General features: G+C 40.1%; 1 protein-coding gene across 2 annotated transcripts in view; it reads left to right on the top strand.

Moving 5' to 3' along the window:
* LRP5 (LDL receptor related protein 5) overlaps nt 1-19,759 on the top strand; it is a 173,816-nt gene that overhangs the window by 81,689 nt on the left and 72,368 nt on the right. For both annotated transcript variants that reach the window (XM_077321300.1, XM_077321301.1), the window contains exons 6-7: nt 10,835-11,231; nt 11,707-11,878. In XM_077321300.1, the coding sequence (XP_077177415.1) occupies nt 10,835-11,231; nt 11,707-11,878 (569 nt within the window). The remainder of the gene's footprint in view (nt 1-10,834; nt 11,232-11,706; nt 11,879-19,759) is intronic.

The following is a 19,759-nucleotide window of genomic DNA, read 5'->3' as shown; positions in this document are numbered from 1 at the left end:
ATGCAGGCACAGAGCTCTGCACCTGTGTGCAAGTGCCAGGTCGTGCAGTGCAACCAGCGCTGCCCCTCCCCCACACACCGCGGTGCTGGCTGCTTCAGGCGCAAACGCCCCCTTTGTCGGCCAAAGCACACAAGTCTAATCTAAATCTAGTATACCAAATCATAACAGATCATTATTGTTGCTGCCCAGTGCATCTTTCTTCTGGCCATTCCTCTTTTCTTCTGTTCCTGTTAGGGTTGCCAGCTCTGGGTTGGGAAATCCCTGGAGACATTGGTGGTAGAGTCAGGAGTGGGAGGGATTTGGGGTGAGGAGGGACTTTAATTTGAGTATAATGCTTGCCCCAAATCCCTCCCACTTCTGGCTCTACCCTCAAAAATAGCCATTTGCTCCATTGCCTGAAAATGAACTGTAAAATCGGAGGATCTCCAGGCCAACCTAGTTCCCATAATCTTTACTATGGGTTAGTTTTGAGGTGGCATATACAGTACTGCAAAGTGAATTTGTATTTAGAACCAAATAGCAGTTTCATTTACGTCTGTCTCATTGACATGTTTTCAAAGGTACTGAAAGAGGCTCCCACCCCCAATCTTTCACTCCTTTTGAAAAATCGTTCTTTTACAGCTTTAGAAATGGTTTGCTGAATGCTCAGAACAAGCTTTTCAAAAAATTCATATTGACCTTGCGTTTCTGGCAAAGGGAAACAGTCCCAACGGGCATTTTAGAACTTTGGCTAAGGGCACTGAAATGAGTGACTGTTTATATGGCGTTAGCACCTTTCTATTGTTCAGTCAGACATTCTTTTAAGGGCTTTCTGTCAAAAGGGGGGAAAGTGGGATGGGAACAGGAAGTCTGGTTTTGCATGAGAATGTGGCTTTTTGGTTCAGTTTTATGGATTATTTCTTTCCCAAGCTCTGCATCTTTTGTGGCTCAACGCCTTATGCCAACAACCATGTGCTTCAATCCCTACTCTTATTAATGAACTCATTGGTGGCCAAAGTCTGTCTTTAATTCATTAGGTAAGGAGTTTCTTGAATCAGATTGAATTATCATTGATACATCTTTCAAAGATCAGATGGGGTTTCCCTCTAGAATCAAAGCCCCCAAATATAATGTTTGTACATAGCTGGCATTTACTTAGAAGTCTTAATCTTTTTAGTAATCTTGACAGGAAGGATTGTAAGGTGTTTTTAGACTCCTTTGGGTAGTAAAAAGTAGGGTACAAAAAACCCAGCTCTTCTTCTGTATTGTGTTTGCAACTCATTATGTGCAACTCATGTGACATTCTCCACTAGTGGATTGTAAAACTGCTTTTTTGTCTTGGCTATGTTCTGGTATCCTGAATCCTTTTCTTCAGCTCAAGTCGTGAATATTTCACTACCTAATCAAGGATGCAAAATATTTTCAGCAATTTGCAAAAAATATTATCCATTTTTCCAGTGATCATCTTGGAAGGGAGCGAGGAAGCAAATACCAAATAAAGTTCTTTGTGAAACCATAATGCTTGACAATGCTTAAAGACAGGCTTCCCTGAGAGCCAAATAATGGCCATTTCTGACTGTTGTGAGATACAATTTTTGTTGTTTTCCATACAGAAATCCAATGGACTTGCATATATTTGAAGTGACCAGTGATGAAACCAGATCTGTATATGTGTCTGTGTCTACATATGCAATTTCAGTCACACAATATGCCCACCTTCAGATTTATAGAAAGTTCAGTACATTTAAACAAAGCTAATCTATTTTTGAGAAGGAAAGGAAGGGGTTAGCTAAGTTAGACTTGTCTGAGTTTAAAATCCTAAATAACCGGTCTCTTAGATTTTCCTCATTGAAGCTGGCTATTTTTAAGTAGCAGCTGAAATTGCCATTCATAGGTTATGCTTCTTTCTTAGGAACAGAATATGCATATTCAGCTTTTATATTCAGAGTAAATCAGTGTTTTAGAAGGGCTGCAAATGTGTGATCACCAGCTCAAAGTAACTTACCTCAGGGTAAATATGAAACTATTGGCCAGTGGCAGCATATTTTGGCATTGCATTCCTCTTTCAGATAATGGAATGGTGGAATTTGGCATGTAGTTCACTGCCATAAGAAATGAAACCTCCTGAAATGAATCTGTTTCTACCTTCTCTGTGCAAAGCTTGTGTTAATGACCAGTTAACACTGAACCTCATTGTACTGGACCTTATTGTTTGGAGTGATGGCAAGAATATTAACTAATATAGTAACTTTCCCCTGTGGTTTTTTTTTTTAAAGTTTGGGTTGAATAGAAGTACCACATCTGATTAAGACTCTAGTACAATGTAGCTTTACACTCAATGTTATTATTTTATTCTGTTTTAATTTCTAAATAGCTAGATCACTAAATGTTAAGACTTGCTAATCTTCTCCTACGCCCAAGTCACTCCCAGAAAACTGTGCTAGTTAAAAATTAGCAGTTTGTCCTGATGGCGGTAGGGAAGGGGCTTGATAGGATCCCACAATAGAGCATTGTTCTGTTCTGATTAGTAGACAGACAAATGGGAAAGGAATAGCATGGCATTTTCTGGCATGGATTAGCAAAGGCAACCAGTGCTGTCTACATTTGTTTAGGTTGGGTGAATAAATTGGAGCATTTGTTACTGTATTATAGATGTCTTGTCACTTGTCAAATGTGAAGTGGGCCAAGGCTGAGAATGAAAAACAGCTCTTGTTGAGCCGGTGAGATGGGCTGTTTTGCTGCTGTCAACTCTGATTGAAGTTAATTTTGCAAATAGAATGCAGCTGCTATTTTCAGAGCTGAAACATGAATTTTTAATAACAGTAGCACAAAACAACAGTCTCGGAAAATGCCGCACTTAACGTGGGCATTTAAAATATAAACCTAATGGATTAAAGGGAATAGCACCTCAGTTACAAACTGTCAAATGCCAACATAAACCTTTTTTTTTTGTCTGCTTTCTGCGTGGCTTCTTGTTAACTACAAAATGAGAATATAGGACTTAGGGGTTCAGGATAAATGGACTAACACTTCTGTTCTCTGCATTTATTTTCCTTTCACAATTGGTTATAGTTTAGCAAGTGTTCCTGGTGTTTATTAAAATACATAGGTTTTTATGATGTTAGACCTTTTGTCAGCCTCTTTGAAAACTGAATTTTTAAGAAAAGGGAAAAAACACAAGCTAGATATTGGGCAGGAATGGGGGAGGCAAAGGAAATTAGTACATACCTTAAGAACTTTTCTAAGCTGCCTCTGCACAGAAAACAAATAGATAGATTTCTTGCACTCCTTTTTAATCATAAGGGATTGGTACAATTTTTTTCTTGCTAAATGAGCAAATCATATGATCTTATATATACATTCCTTTCCTTGTTTTTTCTGGCAAATGGTTGATGAGAGAAACTTTCAAAAACCAAGTGCATGATGCCTTGGATTCTCTCTTTGGCTGAAGAAGACATTTTCCAGCACCAATTGGCTAGTGGTCTTAGAGTTTTGGAGAAATTGTTCTTCCATGAGAGGAACTGAGAGCTGCCTTACTTGAACCATCTGGATATGATATGAGCTAATATTTTAAGGGCTTTTAAAATATGTAGTCAGTTGTACTTGGTGGTGGATTAGATGACCTTCAAGTGCCTTCAGCTCTGCAGCCAGATGTGGGTAAATTTTTGGGGGCCTGACAGTGCAATCCAGAGAAAAGTTATTTCAATCTAAGTCCATGGATTTCAGTGGTTTTAGACTGGAGTAACTCTGTTTAGGATTGCACTGTAAGAATTTTAGTGTTGTTGTTTTTCTAGCAGTATTGCTTACAATTAGGTTTGGCAGCTTTCAGGAAACATGACAGCTCCTGCCATTACAATTTCTCTCCAAGGCCCATTATGCACGGCCGCCGAAACGGCGATTTCGGGTCACATGGAAAACGCGGAAGGGGAAGACGCGACGCACACCGGTTATGCACGGGGCGGGGCGCGACGGCGGCAAAACCCAGAGTAACCGATTATGCACGCAGCGATCCCGGCGCCGCTTCTGGTTGCGCCCCAGTTACCCGGAAGCTGCGCTTTCTTCCGCGTTTCGTGAACGCGGCTTTTTCGGTGGCATGCACCGAAGCTGCGGCCGGTTGCAGCCGGCTCCGTGCGTTATCGGTGATTTTAGTCGCCGCCATTCCACTCCGAATGTGCGTTATGCCCCCCGTGCATAATGGGCCCATGTGAGTTTAGTTCACCTGGAGAAAATTGCTGCTTTGGAAAGTGAACTCTATTGTACCCCACTGAAGTCCCTCCTGTCTCCAAACATTTCCCTCCTTAGGCTCATCCCCAAAACTCCAGGTATTTCCCAACATGGAGCAGCCAACCCTACATAAAACTAGTTGTATTTGTGATATGGAAATGACATTGCAGCTTTGCATTAGCACAGTATACAGCACTGTTAGTGTGAAATCTTTTTGCTAGTCATAGAAACATGAATTTCTCTGAATTCAGCAAATGCTGAACTGTTTGCATATATTCATTTTACCAAGCCCCTGGATGAAAATGGATATAGACATGTAATACTTAAGGAAAGGAACACGTTATGCTTTGGAATTCAGTAATGGGTCTATTATGGGGCAGCATGGTGAATTCCTAGTCTGTATTTCAGATACAATTTAAATGGCAATATGTGTTTGGAATTCATATAAGAACCAACTCTTCTACTTCATATGTAAAAATATGCATTACTTGTTAGAAATTCTTTAGCTTGTTCTCGTTTTACTCTTTTGCAAATGCGTTCTTGATGAAGAAAGCAGTCACCTCTTCTTTTGGTGCAGTTTGTGCAGTGTTTTTTCTTCAGCCTCACCATTGCTGGATGTGGTGTGATTCTAGTGTTTGTTGTCTTAGAAAACTGAGGTCAGAGCAACAGCAGCTAGACCCAGCTGTCTGAGTTCATGATGAGTCAGGCTTCAGATGTGCCTTTCTTGCTGCCTAAAATTGGAGACGAGTGTTCCCATAGCATTTTCTGTCTGCTTAGTAATTAGCTTTAAAGTGTTTCACAAATCAGCTTGTTTTTTCAGTGCTTCTCAGGTAAATTATTGATTGTTTAAAAATTAAATTAAAGAGATATGTTTATATTTTGTCCAAACCTGTATACAGGAAATGCAGAAGGCTAGAAGGGAGTCAGGCGCTAGAACAAAAGTGCATGTCTGAATAAAATTTTGGTGTTGCACTCTCTACCTGCCCCTGAAAAAATGGACAATTTGTGCCCTCTTTTAGTTTCAGTAGCTCCTACTATGGTAACTGTGACGCTATTAATTTTAAAATACATTAATGTAACTTGCAGGTTCATTCTTTAAGTTTGTGACATTTACAGATTTTAAATTACATTGACAAACTTTGTAAGTATGTGCTGTGATGATCATAGTTGAATGTAATCTTGGAAATTTCATTTGTCTACATCAGCAACTTTCCCCAGAACTGTTACCTCATTTTAGTTTTTCCTTCTAAGGATATTCACACTTTCTGGGGCTTTCTGAGGAGGTTTCTGATGTAGTAGCCTAGTAATCTGCAGATCGACTCATTGCTTCCACTGTCCAAAATCCATAACGTGAATTGCATGGGGCTTAAGTTCATTGCCTTGGTAGAAAATAGAATCTGCATGTGTCTTTAGCTGTATAGATTGATTGTAAATTTCTAAAAAGGGCTCTTTGAATGGGAGTATGTATGTACAAAGAGAGGTGATATGAAAAGGCCTATGTTTGGTGAATTCAATAAATCAATCAAATACCTTTATTGGCATAATCATAATAATAATAAAACATTTATACAAAAGACAAGGTGGTTCAGATCCCTGGTCACTTGGAGAAAATCCTATGAAGGAATTTTGCAATGCCTTCAATTATTTGAGGGTTATGATCTGATAGGAGAAAGTGCACTATTGTTGCAGGACTGTGAGTCTTGCTTGCCTTCACAAGAGGAAATATGTACCGTTCTCTGAGATGGTTATGTTGCTCACAGAAGAGGAGAACGTGTTCCACTGACTCAGGTTTCTTTGCAGGACATGGGCAGAGTCTGTTGGTATATTGGATTTTAGCGTACTGACCTTTAGTCACTGCTGTTGGTAGGAGGTTCAGCCTTGCTAGCATAAAAAATCGCTTCAAGGAAGGCAATTTTAAAGATGTAAAGTACTCCATGATCCTTCTTCCTGAGGGATAGATTTCAAAAAAGATGGGAGAGCATGTTCTACGTGCTCCAGTGATAGTGTTCTGATAGTCAATATCCAGGATTCATTGCCTGATGATATTGTAAGCTTGGTTCTCTTCAAGGTTTTCTAAAAGCTCAATAGACAGGCCTATAGACTTTAGTTTGTTGTTAATCTTCACGAACCAGGGTGATATAAACTTATCAGACAGCATAAGGTAGACGAGACTCCCAGCTTGGGCTCTAAAGTTCAGGCGGAGCCAGTATTTAAAGATACGGAGCCAGGGTAGAGTGGCCAGTTGGGTAACGCTGGTCTCCAAGTATATTGTGAGGGCAGAGATGCATTTGGGGAGGCCCAATAAACGGCGAAGGAAGGCGGATTGCAGCCTCTCTACTCCTGCAGGGAGGTCTATGCCCCATACTGGTATGCCATAGAGGAGTTTTGAAATCAGCATGGTTTGAAAGATCTTAATAGCAGCAGGGAGGTTTTGACCTCCCTTAGTAAAATAGAATCTCGCTATTGCATTTGCCTTGAAATTTGTGCAGGTTGATATTTGGTTCCTATGTAGGGCCCATTTCAGAGAGTGGTGAAAATGGACTCCTAAATATTTAAAGAGGTGCACTTGCTCGATGGAATGTTCATTTATTTTCCACTTGGTGAGCTTCCTGGATTTGGAAAATACAACTATTTTAGATTTGGTGAAGTTGATCCAGAGTTGATTTTGATTGCAGTAGTTTGAGAAGACTTGGAGAAGGGTTTGTAGGCAAACCTTGGTACAAGAGAGGAAGACCGCGTCGTCCGCGTACAAGAGGGGGGGACTGGAGTGCTTCCCAGCATTGGAGTGTAGCAACGGATTCCTGTGAAATTTTTGGCCACGTCAGATACATACAGCTTGAATAGATGTGGGGCTAAAACACAGCCCTGTTTAACACCTTTATTGGCAGGTATTCTGTCAGAAAGTTTCCCATCCCAAGGATCGCGGATTCGGCAGCCAGTATTTGTGTGAAGGTTACGAATAAGATACAAAAGCCTAGAGTCTATTCCCATAATCGAGTTCTGGGGATGGAGTCAAAAACGGCTTGCAGATCGAGAAAGGCACGGGTGTATTTTGCCACTTGATCGTAGAGGGTCAGGGTATGATCGAGAGTGGACCTTCCCATCATAAAGCGATCTGTTCTGGCCCCACCTTGGTAGCTGACCACTCCACTAATTTGGATCTAAGATGGCTGGCATAGATTTTTCCAGGGACAGAAAGGAGGCTGATAGGTCTGTAGTTGGCTGGGAGGTTTGGGTTACCTTTTTTGAAAATCGGGACGACTACCGATTCTTTCCAGGAGGCAGGAATGGAACCACTGAAATTTATTTTGGTAAAAAGAGAAGCAAAGAGAGGGGCCCAGTAGTTGGCAAATTTTTGAAAGATTTCTGATGGCAAACCATCAGGGCCAGGCACCTTGCCATGTAGGAGTTTGGAAATGAGTTCCCTGATTTCATTTTCTTCGACAGGGGTCCAATGGGGAGACCCGGGTGTTAACAATTCTTCATTCCCATCAGGTGGCAGGTTGGAGTCATAGAATTTAGACCCAGCAACTACTGTGTTTCCCTGAAAATAAAATATACCCATAAAATAAGCTGTAGCAGGATTTCTAAGTGTTTGCACTATACGACATAAAAGTAAAGCTGTGGCTACTGTTTTACTCAGCACTGTGGGTCTTTTTCTCCCAGTACCAACCAGCAACAGTCTGTGGTAGGGTTGGGAGGGTGCCGGACTGGGAATCTGCCCTGACTTGGAGGTGTTTCTCCTCTCTTCAAAGGAGGGGGTAGAAAAGCCCAGCCAAGAAGAGACAAAGGGAAGAGCTGCCCGCCCTCGCTCCCACGTGGCAGATTCCAGCGCGCGCCACCTTCTTCTTGGTGCAGCGGCAGCGATCCCGGCATGCTCCCAGCAGCCAGAGCAGGAGAAGCAAGGAGGGCGTTTTTATAACCAGGGATGACGAGCAGCAATATGCCAGCTGATGCTCAGCGGAAGACTTGGGCACCTGCAGCCACCCAGGCATCCTCTCGGGCGCCAGCCCCGAGCACACCCGGCACATTTCCACCCCCACCCCACTTTTCTCCCCCCCTTCGCCCACCGTGTACTCACTTCCCTCCCCAGGCCCTTTTGGAGGTTGCTTTCCTGGTGGGAGGAGCAGAGCCGGCACCAGCACGCCAGCTGGCATCCACCCACGGGCACATAGCTCTGCACCTGTGGGTTGGCGCCAGCTGGCGCACCACCAGCATCAGTACTCCACCCCTCCATGCCACGGCGCTGGCCACGCCAGTTACTCTCACCCCCCACAAACACCAGTAAAGCTGCTACTCCCCAGCACTGACCAGCAACAGTCTGTGGATCTCTCTCACCCAACACAAAGACCTTTGTTGATGGCACTGACTTTTCTAAATACCAATAAGACACCCCCTGAAAATAAGTCAGTGTGTCTTCTTGAGAAAACATAAGACCGTGTCTTATTTTCGGGGAAACATGTACCAATGTTAGTGGCAACATCAGTGCTAGTTTCACTCATCCTTCATCATAGTGTCTCATACACTAATCTTTTTCAATAGTTTTCTATTTCTGTAAAGATCCAAGTTACAAATTGAATTAATTATTCAAATTAGTTGTCTTAGTTTGTATAGCTTATCCCAAATGGATAACTCTTAACTATTCTTCTTAATAAAAAGAGGAGTCACATTATACTTCTTTCTCTGCCATCTGTATTTTATTACAATAGGTCACTGACTTATTTTCTTTGCAGATGTTCAGAAACCATAGTTTATAATATTAAACAGAACTTCATATTTAGCTGTCGGTTGTAATATTGAATTCATTTTTCCACATTGCTTTCAAAATGAATGCATTTGCTGTTTATAGGTAAGAAAAGTAAATAAACTTTTTCTTCTGACTTCTTATTGAAGTATGACCTTTGGCTACGTTTGCTTTGAGCCATTTTATTTACTTTAATTCTTAACTAGTAGTAAAGCCTGTTGCATTCTGTAATGCAACGGGCACTAGCTCATGACTTGGTGTAGGTTTAGTCTTTCAGTTAGAAATTGGCAACCCTAAGAGAAGGACTTTCTGTGCATAGTAGTCTTGACTCTCATCAGGTTTATGCAGATCTGGATAGTGTGGAATTCCAGAGTGTGACTCTACACCAATCTGGCAACCTTACCTTCTCTCTGCAATGTTTTCTTGACCTGTAATAGGTCAGAGGGGTTATATGGCTGGCTAGGTGGCTGTGGAGGCATTATGTGGAGGCCCCACTTCCAACCCTCAAGGAATATTTCCAGACCAGGGATAGCCAACCTCCAGGTGGGGCTTGGAAATCTCCTGGAATTGCTGCTCATCTTCCAGACTATAAAGATCAGTTCCCCGGGCAAAAACAGCTGCTTTAGACAGGTGACTCTGTAGCATTGTACTCCACTGAGGTTTAGGGATGCCAACCTCCAGGTGGGGTCTGAGGATCCCTTATGCAGTAGGCCTCAAATGTTCAGAGAGTTGCGGGGAAGAGATATGCATGGCTTGGCTGCATCTGCCCTCGAGCAGTGATTTGGCCACAGCAGTATTTTAAGTGAGAAGGGGCTTTTCTGTGGTCTCCCTATCAGCCAACGGTTAGGCAGAAGGGGGAAAAGCTCCCCCCCCACACAAAAGGAAAGCACACCCATGCCCACAGACTAACCTGAGTTGCTCTTCGAAACACCCCACCCCTCAGTCAGGGGCTGTTAGAGGCTCCTTCACAGCAGGCCTGAAGGAAGGAGGGGGGTGCGGAATCCTGAGCAAGAGCAGCAGTTGATAGTTTGTGTCCAGTATGTTACAATCTAACATGCATTCTTTATGGCTACAGATGACTTTGTAAACTGACATCTCACCCTTACTGAGATCCAGTAACGCCATCTGAAAGCTGGCTAGCTGAAAAGCTAGTCTATCCTTCAGGAATAATTTTTCATTTAATTATTTCATTTTCAGTCCCTGTGCAACCCTAACTGAAAATGCCAACTGATTTTTCTAGAAGTGTGTACACGCACATTCTCTATGGTTGGGTTTTTGTTTGTTTGTGTAACTAGTTTGATATATAATGTAAATTATTTTTGAAAGAGCTCTCTAATATTACAGAATGAAAATATTTATGTATCTTCTGATTAAAAGATCCTTAAACTTACATCCATATCATTTGCTGGAAAGGTGTACTGCATACTGAAACTGTATCCATTCTTTACCTTCTGAAAAAATGCTATTAGCTGAAAGAACAGCTTTGTGGGACATCAATGTCTACGCATATTCACCTGATTTCTTTTTGTAAACTAGCAAATGAAGCCATAATCCACTTATATGTTATATAAATCTTAATTGTATGTTTTCACTTTAATGTGTGTCATAATTGGACCCATGTAAGTAGAAGAATCTTACTTTGTAAGTCTGAATAAGTGAATTCTAGCCTGTTGATGAAATCATGAGTTCTTAGACTTACACGTTATTAAAAGGTACTTTAGTGGAGGATTGATGTTTGGGAGTGAGCATCTCTAAAGTGTAGCTCCCTCACCCTCGGTGTTTTTCAGCACATTTCTGAAGTCAAGTATTGTTTTCCATTGTCACTAAGAATGTTCCAAACTTATGTTGTGGAAGGTGCTGATTATTATGGGTAATTCTCTTTTCTAGGTGCTGAAGAAGTGCTTTTGCTTGCCAGGAGGACAGATTTACGGAGGATTTCATTGGACATGCCAGACTTTACTGATATTATTTTGCAGATAGACAATATTAGGCATGCTATTGCAATAGACTATGATCCTGTTGAAGGTTATATATACTGGACGGATGATGATGTCAGAGCCATTCGTCGGGCTTTTCTTGATGGATCTGGAGCTCAGACACTTGTGACAACTGAAGTAAATCACCCTGATGGAATAGCAGTTGACTGGGTGGCTAGAAATTTGTACTGGACTGACACTGGAACAGATCGAATTGAGGTTACACGGTTGAATGGGACTTCAAGAAAGATCTTAATATCTGAAAACCTAGATGAACCCAGAGCAATAGTACTCAATCCGGTGATGGGGTGAGTGTTGCACACTTTTATTGAATGTAACAGAAATGAAGTGGTAGCCTTATCTTTGCTGTTAAGCTACAAATCCAGATATTTACATATGGATATTCAGATTTATTACAGCCAGCCTATGTCATGTTGCTGCTGCTGAATTTTTCTGTATTGGAATTTTTGTTGTTCTTTCAGTCTGTAGTTTACATTAGTCTAATGCATTTAAGACAGCTAAGTTTCAAAAACTGCCATTTAGTAGACTTGCTGAGTTAATTTCTGTCTTTTCTGTACCCTTATTTAAAGTAGCAAGCATGGTGATACTATTATTCCTTTATGGATCTCAAACTCTAGGGACAGATTGAAAAACTGCTTTGATACCAGTTAATAGGAGCAAGTTTCTCAGTAGTAATTCAACTTGAATAGAAACAATACATTTAAATAGAATTTTTGAGTGTATAGATGCTTATATAAAGTATATGTTTTATGTTCCCAACAGCTATATGTACTGGACAGACTGGGGTGAAAATCCAAAGATTGAATGTGCTTATCTGGATGGCTCAGAGAGGAAGGTCTTGGTGAACACCTCTCTAGGTTGGCCTAATGGCTTGGCACTGGATCTTGAAGAAAACAAACTGTATTGGGGAGATGCAAAAACTGACAAAATTGAGGTAAAAAGAAAATGTATTTTCTGAGAAGCTGTGGGGATGAACTCTGTCCCAAAGCAGTTTAAGTGCTGAAGTACCAGGAGGATTACTCAGTGGCCTGAAGATATCTGTTCATTCTAGTTCTTAGCAGTTTTCTGTGTAGGCCATGAACAATTTCTGAATTGATTGAAACAGTATGCATTACGTGTCTGTGTTTGTGTTTGTGTGTGTGTGTGTGTGTGTGAGAGAGAGAGAGAGAGAGAGAGAGAGAGAGAGAGAGAGAGATGCGGGGCTGAATCATGATAATGTAACTAATTTTAACAAAATCACAGAATAAGAATAGGAGAATGATTTAAGCTAACCTATTTAAAAACTATGGATGGAGGTTCGCAACATTGTACAAGAGGTAGCAACTAAAACCATCCCAAAGAAAAATAAATGCAAGAAATCAAAATGGCTCTCTGAGGAAGCTTTACAAATAGATAAGGAGAGAAGGGAAGTGAAAGGCAAGGGAGAAAGAGAAAGATACACCCAATTGAATGCAGAATTCCAGAGAAAAGCTAAAAGAGATAAGAATGCCTTCTTAAATGAACAGTGCAAACAAATAGAAGAAAACAATGGAATGGGGAGGACCAGAGATCTTTTCAAGAAAATTGGAGATATGAAGAGAACATTTCATGCAAAGATGGGTATGATAAGGGACCAAAATGGTAGGGACCTCACAGAAGCAGAAGAGATTTTTAAAAGGTGGCAAAATTATACAGAAGAACTATACAAGAGCGAGCTTAACATCCCTGATAACCACAATGGGGTACTTACTGACCTGGAGCCAGACATCCTGGAATGTGAAGTCAAATGGGCCTTAGGAAGACTGAGCAACAATAAAGCTAGTGGTGATGACAGCATTCCAGTTGAACTATTCAAAATCTTAAAAGACGATGCAGTAAAAGTGCTATACTCAATATGCCAGCAAATTTGGAAAACTCAACAATGGCCACAGGATCGGAAAAGGTCAGTTTACATTCCAATCCCAAAGAAGGGCAATGCCAAAGAATGTTCAAACTACCGCACCATTGCACTCATTTCTCATGCTAGCAAAGTTATGCTCAAAATCCTACAAGCTAGGCTCCAGCAATATGTGGACCGAGAACTTCCAGAAGTACAGGCAGGATTTCGAAGAGGCAGAGGAACTAGAGACCAAATTGCCAACATACGCTGGATCATGGAGAAAGCTAGGGAGTTCCAGAAGAACATCTACTTCTGCTTCATTGATTGTGTGGAGCACAACCAACTGTGGCAAGTTCTTAAAGAGATGGGAATACCAGAGCAACTTATTTGTCTCTTGAGAAACTTATATGCAGGTCAAGAAGCAACAGTGAGAACTTAACATGGAATCACTGATTGGTTCAAAATTGAGAAAGGACGGCAAGGCTGTATACTGTCGCATTGCCTATTTAACTTGTATGCGGAGCACATCATGAGAAAGGTGGGATTAGAGGACTCACAAATTAGGATCAAGATTGCAGGGAGAAATATCAACAACCTCAGATATGCAGATGATACCACTCTAATGGCAGAAAGTGAAGAGGAACTAAAGAGCCCGTTGATGCGGGTGAAGGAAGAGAGTGCAAAAGTTGGCTTGAAACTCAACATAAAGAAAACGAAGATCATGGCATCCGGCCCTCTCAATTCCTGGCAAATAGATGGGGAAGAAATGGAGATAGTGACAGATTTTATTTTCTTGGGCTCCAAGATCACTGCAGATGGGGACTGCAGCAAAGAAATTAAAAGATGCTTGCTCCTGGGGAGGAAAGCTATGGCAAATCTAGACACCATCCTAAAAAGCAGAGATATCACCCTGCCAACAAAAGTGCGTTTAGTCAAGGCTATGGTATTCCCAGTTGCAATGTATGGCTGCGAAAGTTGGACCATAAGGAAGGCCGAGCGTCAAAGAATTGAAAATGGCTCTCTGAGGAAGCTTTACAAATGGGAAGCTTTTGAACTCTGGTGCTGGAGAAGACTCTTGCGAGTCCCTTGGACTGCAAGGCGAACAAACCGGTCAGTCCTAGAGGAGATCAGCCCTGACTGCTCCTTAGAAGGCCAGATCCTGAAGATGAAACTCAAATACTTTGGCCACCTCATGAGAAGGAAGGACTCCCTGGAGAAGAGCCTAATGCTGGGAGCGATCGAGGGCAAAAGAAGAAGGGGACGACAGAGAATGAGGTGGCTGGATGGAGTCACTGAAGCAGTAGGTGCAAGCTTAAATGGACTCTGGGGAATGGTAGAGGACAGCAAGGCCTGGAGGATCATTGTCCATGGGGTCGCAATGGGTCGGACACGACTTCGCAGCTAACAACATAACAAATTTAAAAACTATTTATTTAATTGTGTTTTAATTTGTCCATAAGTTCATATTTAAATGCTTTGAATCTGGGAAGAAGTTTAAAAAAAAATACTGCTCTGAGAATTCTCAGCAAATAAAGATGCTCATTCTGTATGTAGCTCATTTAGTTATTTTTTCTCATTCAACTCGGTAAAAGAGTTGTGTATAACTTGAAGGCAAGCTAATTGCAAACAATAACTGAATCTGTTTTCTAGGAAGAAAGAGTAACAATTGAATGGCACTCATGTTTTTCAGAAAAAAATCCAATTAAACACCTTATGAGAGACTCTAAGAAAGGATAAAGTAGACCAATAACTTTCTCACAGGGAAGAATATGTGTTAATGTCTTCATTTAGTGGGCATTTTTATGAAGCAAGTTTAAATTCTTTCAGAATTCTGTTGTGTAGTTTCCTTTTGTTTAAAAAACAAACAAGTGGTCTTTGGTTGAAGCAGGATGCCTTGTAAATGGTAAAGGGGAGATTACACATGTTTTATAAATAACTGGACAGCTTGGTTCCCTAATAAAATCAGAGTCCAGTAGCACCTTTAAGACCAACAAAGATTTATTCAGGGCATGAGCTTTGAAGTGCAAGCACTCTTCCTCAGACTATGATCTCCTTACATGACAGGGAATATATAGCAAAAATCAATTCTGTTACATCAGACCCTCTCCTTGTGTTTTTGTAAACTGCATTGAATTAAGAGGATTGATTGACTGTATTGATAAAGGATTATCGTTGGCTGTATTTGGTTGTGACAGTCTACTGATATAACAGAATTGATTTTTGCAATATATTCCCTGTCATGTAAGGCAGTGGTCCACAACCTTTTTGGGGTTGTGGAATGGTGGGGGGGAGGCGATCCGGCAGCCCCTGCACAAACATGCATGCAAGGCAAGTCCGCACATGCTCGTTTGCACCTGGTGGGGCCGCAAATGCGCATTTGCGGCAGTTTCGCTCATGCGAGAATCTGCTGCGCATGTGAATTTGCGCTCCTGGTGGGGCCGCAAACATGCATGCACGAAACTGCCACATATGCGCGGACCTGCCGCACATGCGCGTTTGCACCACCGGCGGCCGCACTTCCCTCTCCCCCCCTCCCGCAGAAAGAAGCTTGCCGGGCCGCAAGCTAATCAGCCGCTTTGGCAAAACTGCCGCGCATGTGCGTATGCACCACTAGCGGCCGCACTTCCCTCTCTCCCCACCTCTCACAGAAAGAAGCTTGCCGGGTGAATTTTTCACTGGGGGGGGGGTGGGGAGAGGGAGCCAGGGCCTGGTGCCGAGGCCTTTGCGGCCCAGCACCAGGCCATGGCGCGGTGGTTGTGGACCACTGATGTAAGGAGATCATAGTCTGACAAAGAATGCTTGCACTCGAAGGCTCACGCCCTGAATAAATCTTCGTGGGTCTTAAAGGTGTTACTGGACTCTGATTTTATTATGCTACTTCAGACCAACACGGCTACCCTTTTGAATCTGTAGTTTTGTTCCCTGAAAGCCTGAAATAGCCAGTGTATTGCAGTCCCTGAGAGTCTCTTACCAATAAATTAGCAAATACATATATATGCATTTTGAAGATATGTATTATCCATGCCATTTGTTCACTCCACTAGACAGCATTAGTGATATTATTCACTTATCCGTCTCAGAGTCTGCAAACAGACTGAAAAAGTGATTTCGATACCAGTTAATAGAAGCAGGTTTATCTCTTAAAGGTCACAAAATGCACTTGAAATTACATATTTTGGTTAGAATATTTGTGGATACATATAAAATGTACTCTAAATACACTCTAAGAAGAAAAGGTAGGGACATTTACTTTAGACTTCTGTATTTTCATAGAACTTCTATTGTATCTTAGTATTTGGGATATTAGACAAAGTTCAAATTGCGTTACATCAACATGGGGGTGGGGGGGTAAGGTATGCTTTTGGCTTGCCGTAAGAACAGGAATTTTCAGTAGATTTACAGCCAAGGATGCTTGGTTGATAGCTTTTTAATTTTATTGAATATCACAACACCTTGTGGCCCCTACACTTTCTCACAGCATTTTTAAAACTTGAAAACGAACAGTACATTGTGTAGAATTCTTAACTGGAATTATTATATTTATATTTATATTTATATTTATATTTATATTTATATTTATATTTATATTTATATTTATATTTATATTTATATTTATATTTATATTTATATTTATATTTATATTTATATTTATATTTATATTTATATTTATATTTATATTTATATTTATATTTATATTTATATTTATATTTATATTTATATTTATATTTATATTTATATTTATATTTATATTTATATTTATATTTATATTTATATTTATATTTATATTTATATTTATATTTATATTTATATTTATATTTATATTTATATTATTTATATTTATATTTATATCCTTCCGAGGTCGGTAAAATGAGTACCCAGCTTGCTGGGGGGTAAACGGTAATGACTGGGGAAGGCACTGGCAAACCACCCCGTATTGAGTCTGCCAAGAAAACGCTAGAGGGCGTCACCCCAAGGGTCAGACATGACTCGGTGCTTGCACAGGGGATACCCCTTTTACCTTTACCTTTACCTTTACCTTTACATTTACATTTACATTTACATTTATATTTATATTTATATTTATATTTATATTTATATCCCGCCACTCCCTTGTGGCTCGTGGCGGGTAACAATATCACAAAATCCCCATTAAATTAGTTGTGTATTGTATAGTTGGCTAGTTTCTATATTTTAGAGAAGGGATATTTTTTCCCTTCTCCACTTTTGGGGTAGAAACACTTCCAAAGCAGCATAGTATTTCCATATACCTAGGAGTAAGAGAGAGTTCCTTATTTATGTGTGTAAAACTTCACATGGTGAAAACAGCAGTTACTCTTTCCTGGCAGAGACCTTCCCATCTGCAGCATTCAGCTGTAAATACAAAGGGCCCAGTCACTTCACTAGTAGTTTATATCCTGAAGAAACCATTTGGCAAGCCTTGTCAAACTTTGCGTGACAACAGCCTTTGGGGCTTTCACTGCAAATTTGGCACCCTGTGGTAACATTGTTCCCAGCTTTTAAAACTTTTTTGCTAAGTTAGTTTGGCAGCATGTGCAAAGGGTGAGGGGGGAGGGGGGAGGGGGATGAGGAATACGGCAGATTTCACATAGTGTCTGTGGAAATAATATATCTGACTCAACAAATTCAGCTGCCACAAAATAAACAGCAAAAATGAATTCAAAGCAAATTTAGGGACTTCATCGCAAAGAAGTACTTTCCAGGAACAAACAGTAGATTAATACGGATTACAAGTTTCCAGCAGAGAGTAAAGCAAAGAGCCACTGGCATCCACGTGTAGATGTTTCTAATTCTCTTTAAAAACCAATTTTGTGGTTTGTTGGTATTATCTCTTCAGCAATTGTTTAGTGCCATTGTAACTATATAATTAAAATGTTTGAGCTTTTTTCTTACTATTGGACAGGATTCCACTTTAAATAACTTTTGAATAAATAGAATCAAATAGAATGCACTATACTATTTGGTTCTGTTCCTAACTTTTTAGCTGTAATTTCAAATGCTTTGTAGCTTATTTTTCTGAAGGATTCAGTCTTTGTACCCAGAGTGTTTCTGAACTATTGTACAATGCTAAAAAGTTTCTGTGAAGCATGACACAGGTCATTAGTGTCAAGCTGTACAAGCTTCCCTCCATCTGGAAATCTTGCAAAGTTCAATTGATATTTCTTATCATTTTAGTGTCCCTAGTTTTGCTCTCTGACTAGATTGAATTAATGGATATATAAATTCAAAAGAGGAGTTGCCTTTCCTGGTACATATAGTATCAAAAAAAGTTTTCAAACTATTAACCTCTCTGTAGAAATCAGTTTTTCAGGTACCTTTTTTGCCATGTTTTCAGCAATATTTAAAATGACATTTTAGCTCAAAACATGGTGGATTTCTTTTGATACAGATGGCAGGATCTTTTTTCCTTTCTTTGCTGGTAATGACTTTTACATAATTCCTAAACATAAGTAGGCTAATTAAAATTTTGGGAATTCATTTTTAGCACCTATTAATTAAAGCGTCAATATATTGCTTTGTGTCTAACTTGGCTGGTTGTTAAAATTGTATTAAATTCTAAAAGCTGGTAAATATATAAAAGGCAACCAACATTTGGATCAAAATAATAGTCATAGGGCAAATTAGTGTAACCCTTTTTTCTCTTCAGTACCCAAACTAAATTGCCTTGCCACAAAGCAAGAAACAGGGAACCAAAGTATTTGCAAGAAGAGTGAATGAGAAAGCCTTCCTTTGTTTTGATATTCTAAAGTTCATAGGCTACAAATTTTAAAAAATTTACTGAAACAAAGTTTTGTAGTTTAGTTTTGGAACTATAAGCAATTTGCAGTTGTACTTATGTAATGTATTTATAGTTCAGAATGTGTTTAAATTATTAGACAAGTTGCTTTTTATACTTAAAATTAATTGTACATTCTTATACTCCAGAATGAACTTTTTGTTTGAAAAAAATGGGCAGGAGACTATTCCTGAATAATTGGAATCTGACCCTTGACCCTTGTTGAGCAGGCTGTGTCAGAAGTGAGGCAATTGCCTTCCCACAGTCAAAAGAGAAATAGGCATTGATCATAGCAGGACTGAGCTGACTGACTTCAGGGAACAACTAAAGGGCCACTGTGGGCTGCAACAGTATAGTTTGCTACAAGTCTTAAACTCAGGGAACTTTCACACATTCAAAATAATGCAGTTTCAATTCACTCCAGTAACCATTTTCAACAGTAAAATCCAGTTGCAAAGTACATTGAAAGTGCCCTCAGATTACTTCAAATAGAATGCTGCTAATTATTCACTTTATAAATTGTGGCTGTTTTGTGCTTTAAAAAGGAGCTATAAACATAGACATGGATCCTTCAACATTTTGTTTGTGTAGGTGGCTCTGCTTGCATATGGCAGAGTTGCTTCCCTACTGTGGAAATACTGAACTTGGGAGTGGGTGTGGGATTGGGAATTTGGACCTGAAACTGTATCTATATCTGAATTTTCCCCGCCTACTTCATGCTTACTATATGTTCCAATGTGATATCCTGCAGATTTGTCATACTAAAATGTTGAAGCTTTATTTACCGCAAGTCCTATTTTCTTGTAGCGTTATTTCTAGTCAAAACTTATTTTGGGTATTTAACATCAGAGTACACCTCCTGACTAGTGTTCATGGAATAAATGCTTTTGTACATTTAGCAACATAAAGCTGCTTATTAAAGCAAACTTTAAGACAAAGCAATTGTCCAGTAAGTTTAGATACAGTTGGATATCTTAGTGTTTCTCGGTTATAGAATAGAATGGAAATAAACTGTATTGAACTACCACTGATACTGCCATTTAAATTTTTCCAGGTATGATTGGAATGTATTAGTAGTCTATATCCAAAAGAAATATGCTCTGCTAGGTGAGCAAGATCAAAAGTCAAGAATAAAAATAGTATGGAGAAACAAGGGTAGTATA

The sequence above is a fragment of the Paroedura picta genome, chromosome 2 (assembly GCF_049243985.1).
Source record: "Paroedura picta isolate Pp20150507F chromosome 2, Ppicta_v3.0, whole genome shotgun sequence".
Lineage (NCBI taxonomy): Eukaryota > Metazoa > Chordata > Lepidosauria > Squamata > Gekkonidae > Paroedura > Paroedura picta.
The sequence above is the reverse complement of the archived record's forward strand: the minus strand, read 5'-3'. Positions and strand labels throughout refer to the sequence as shown.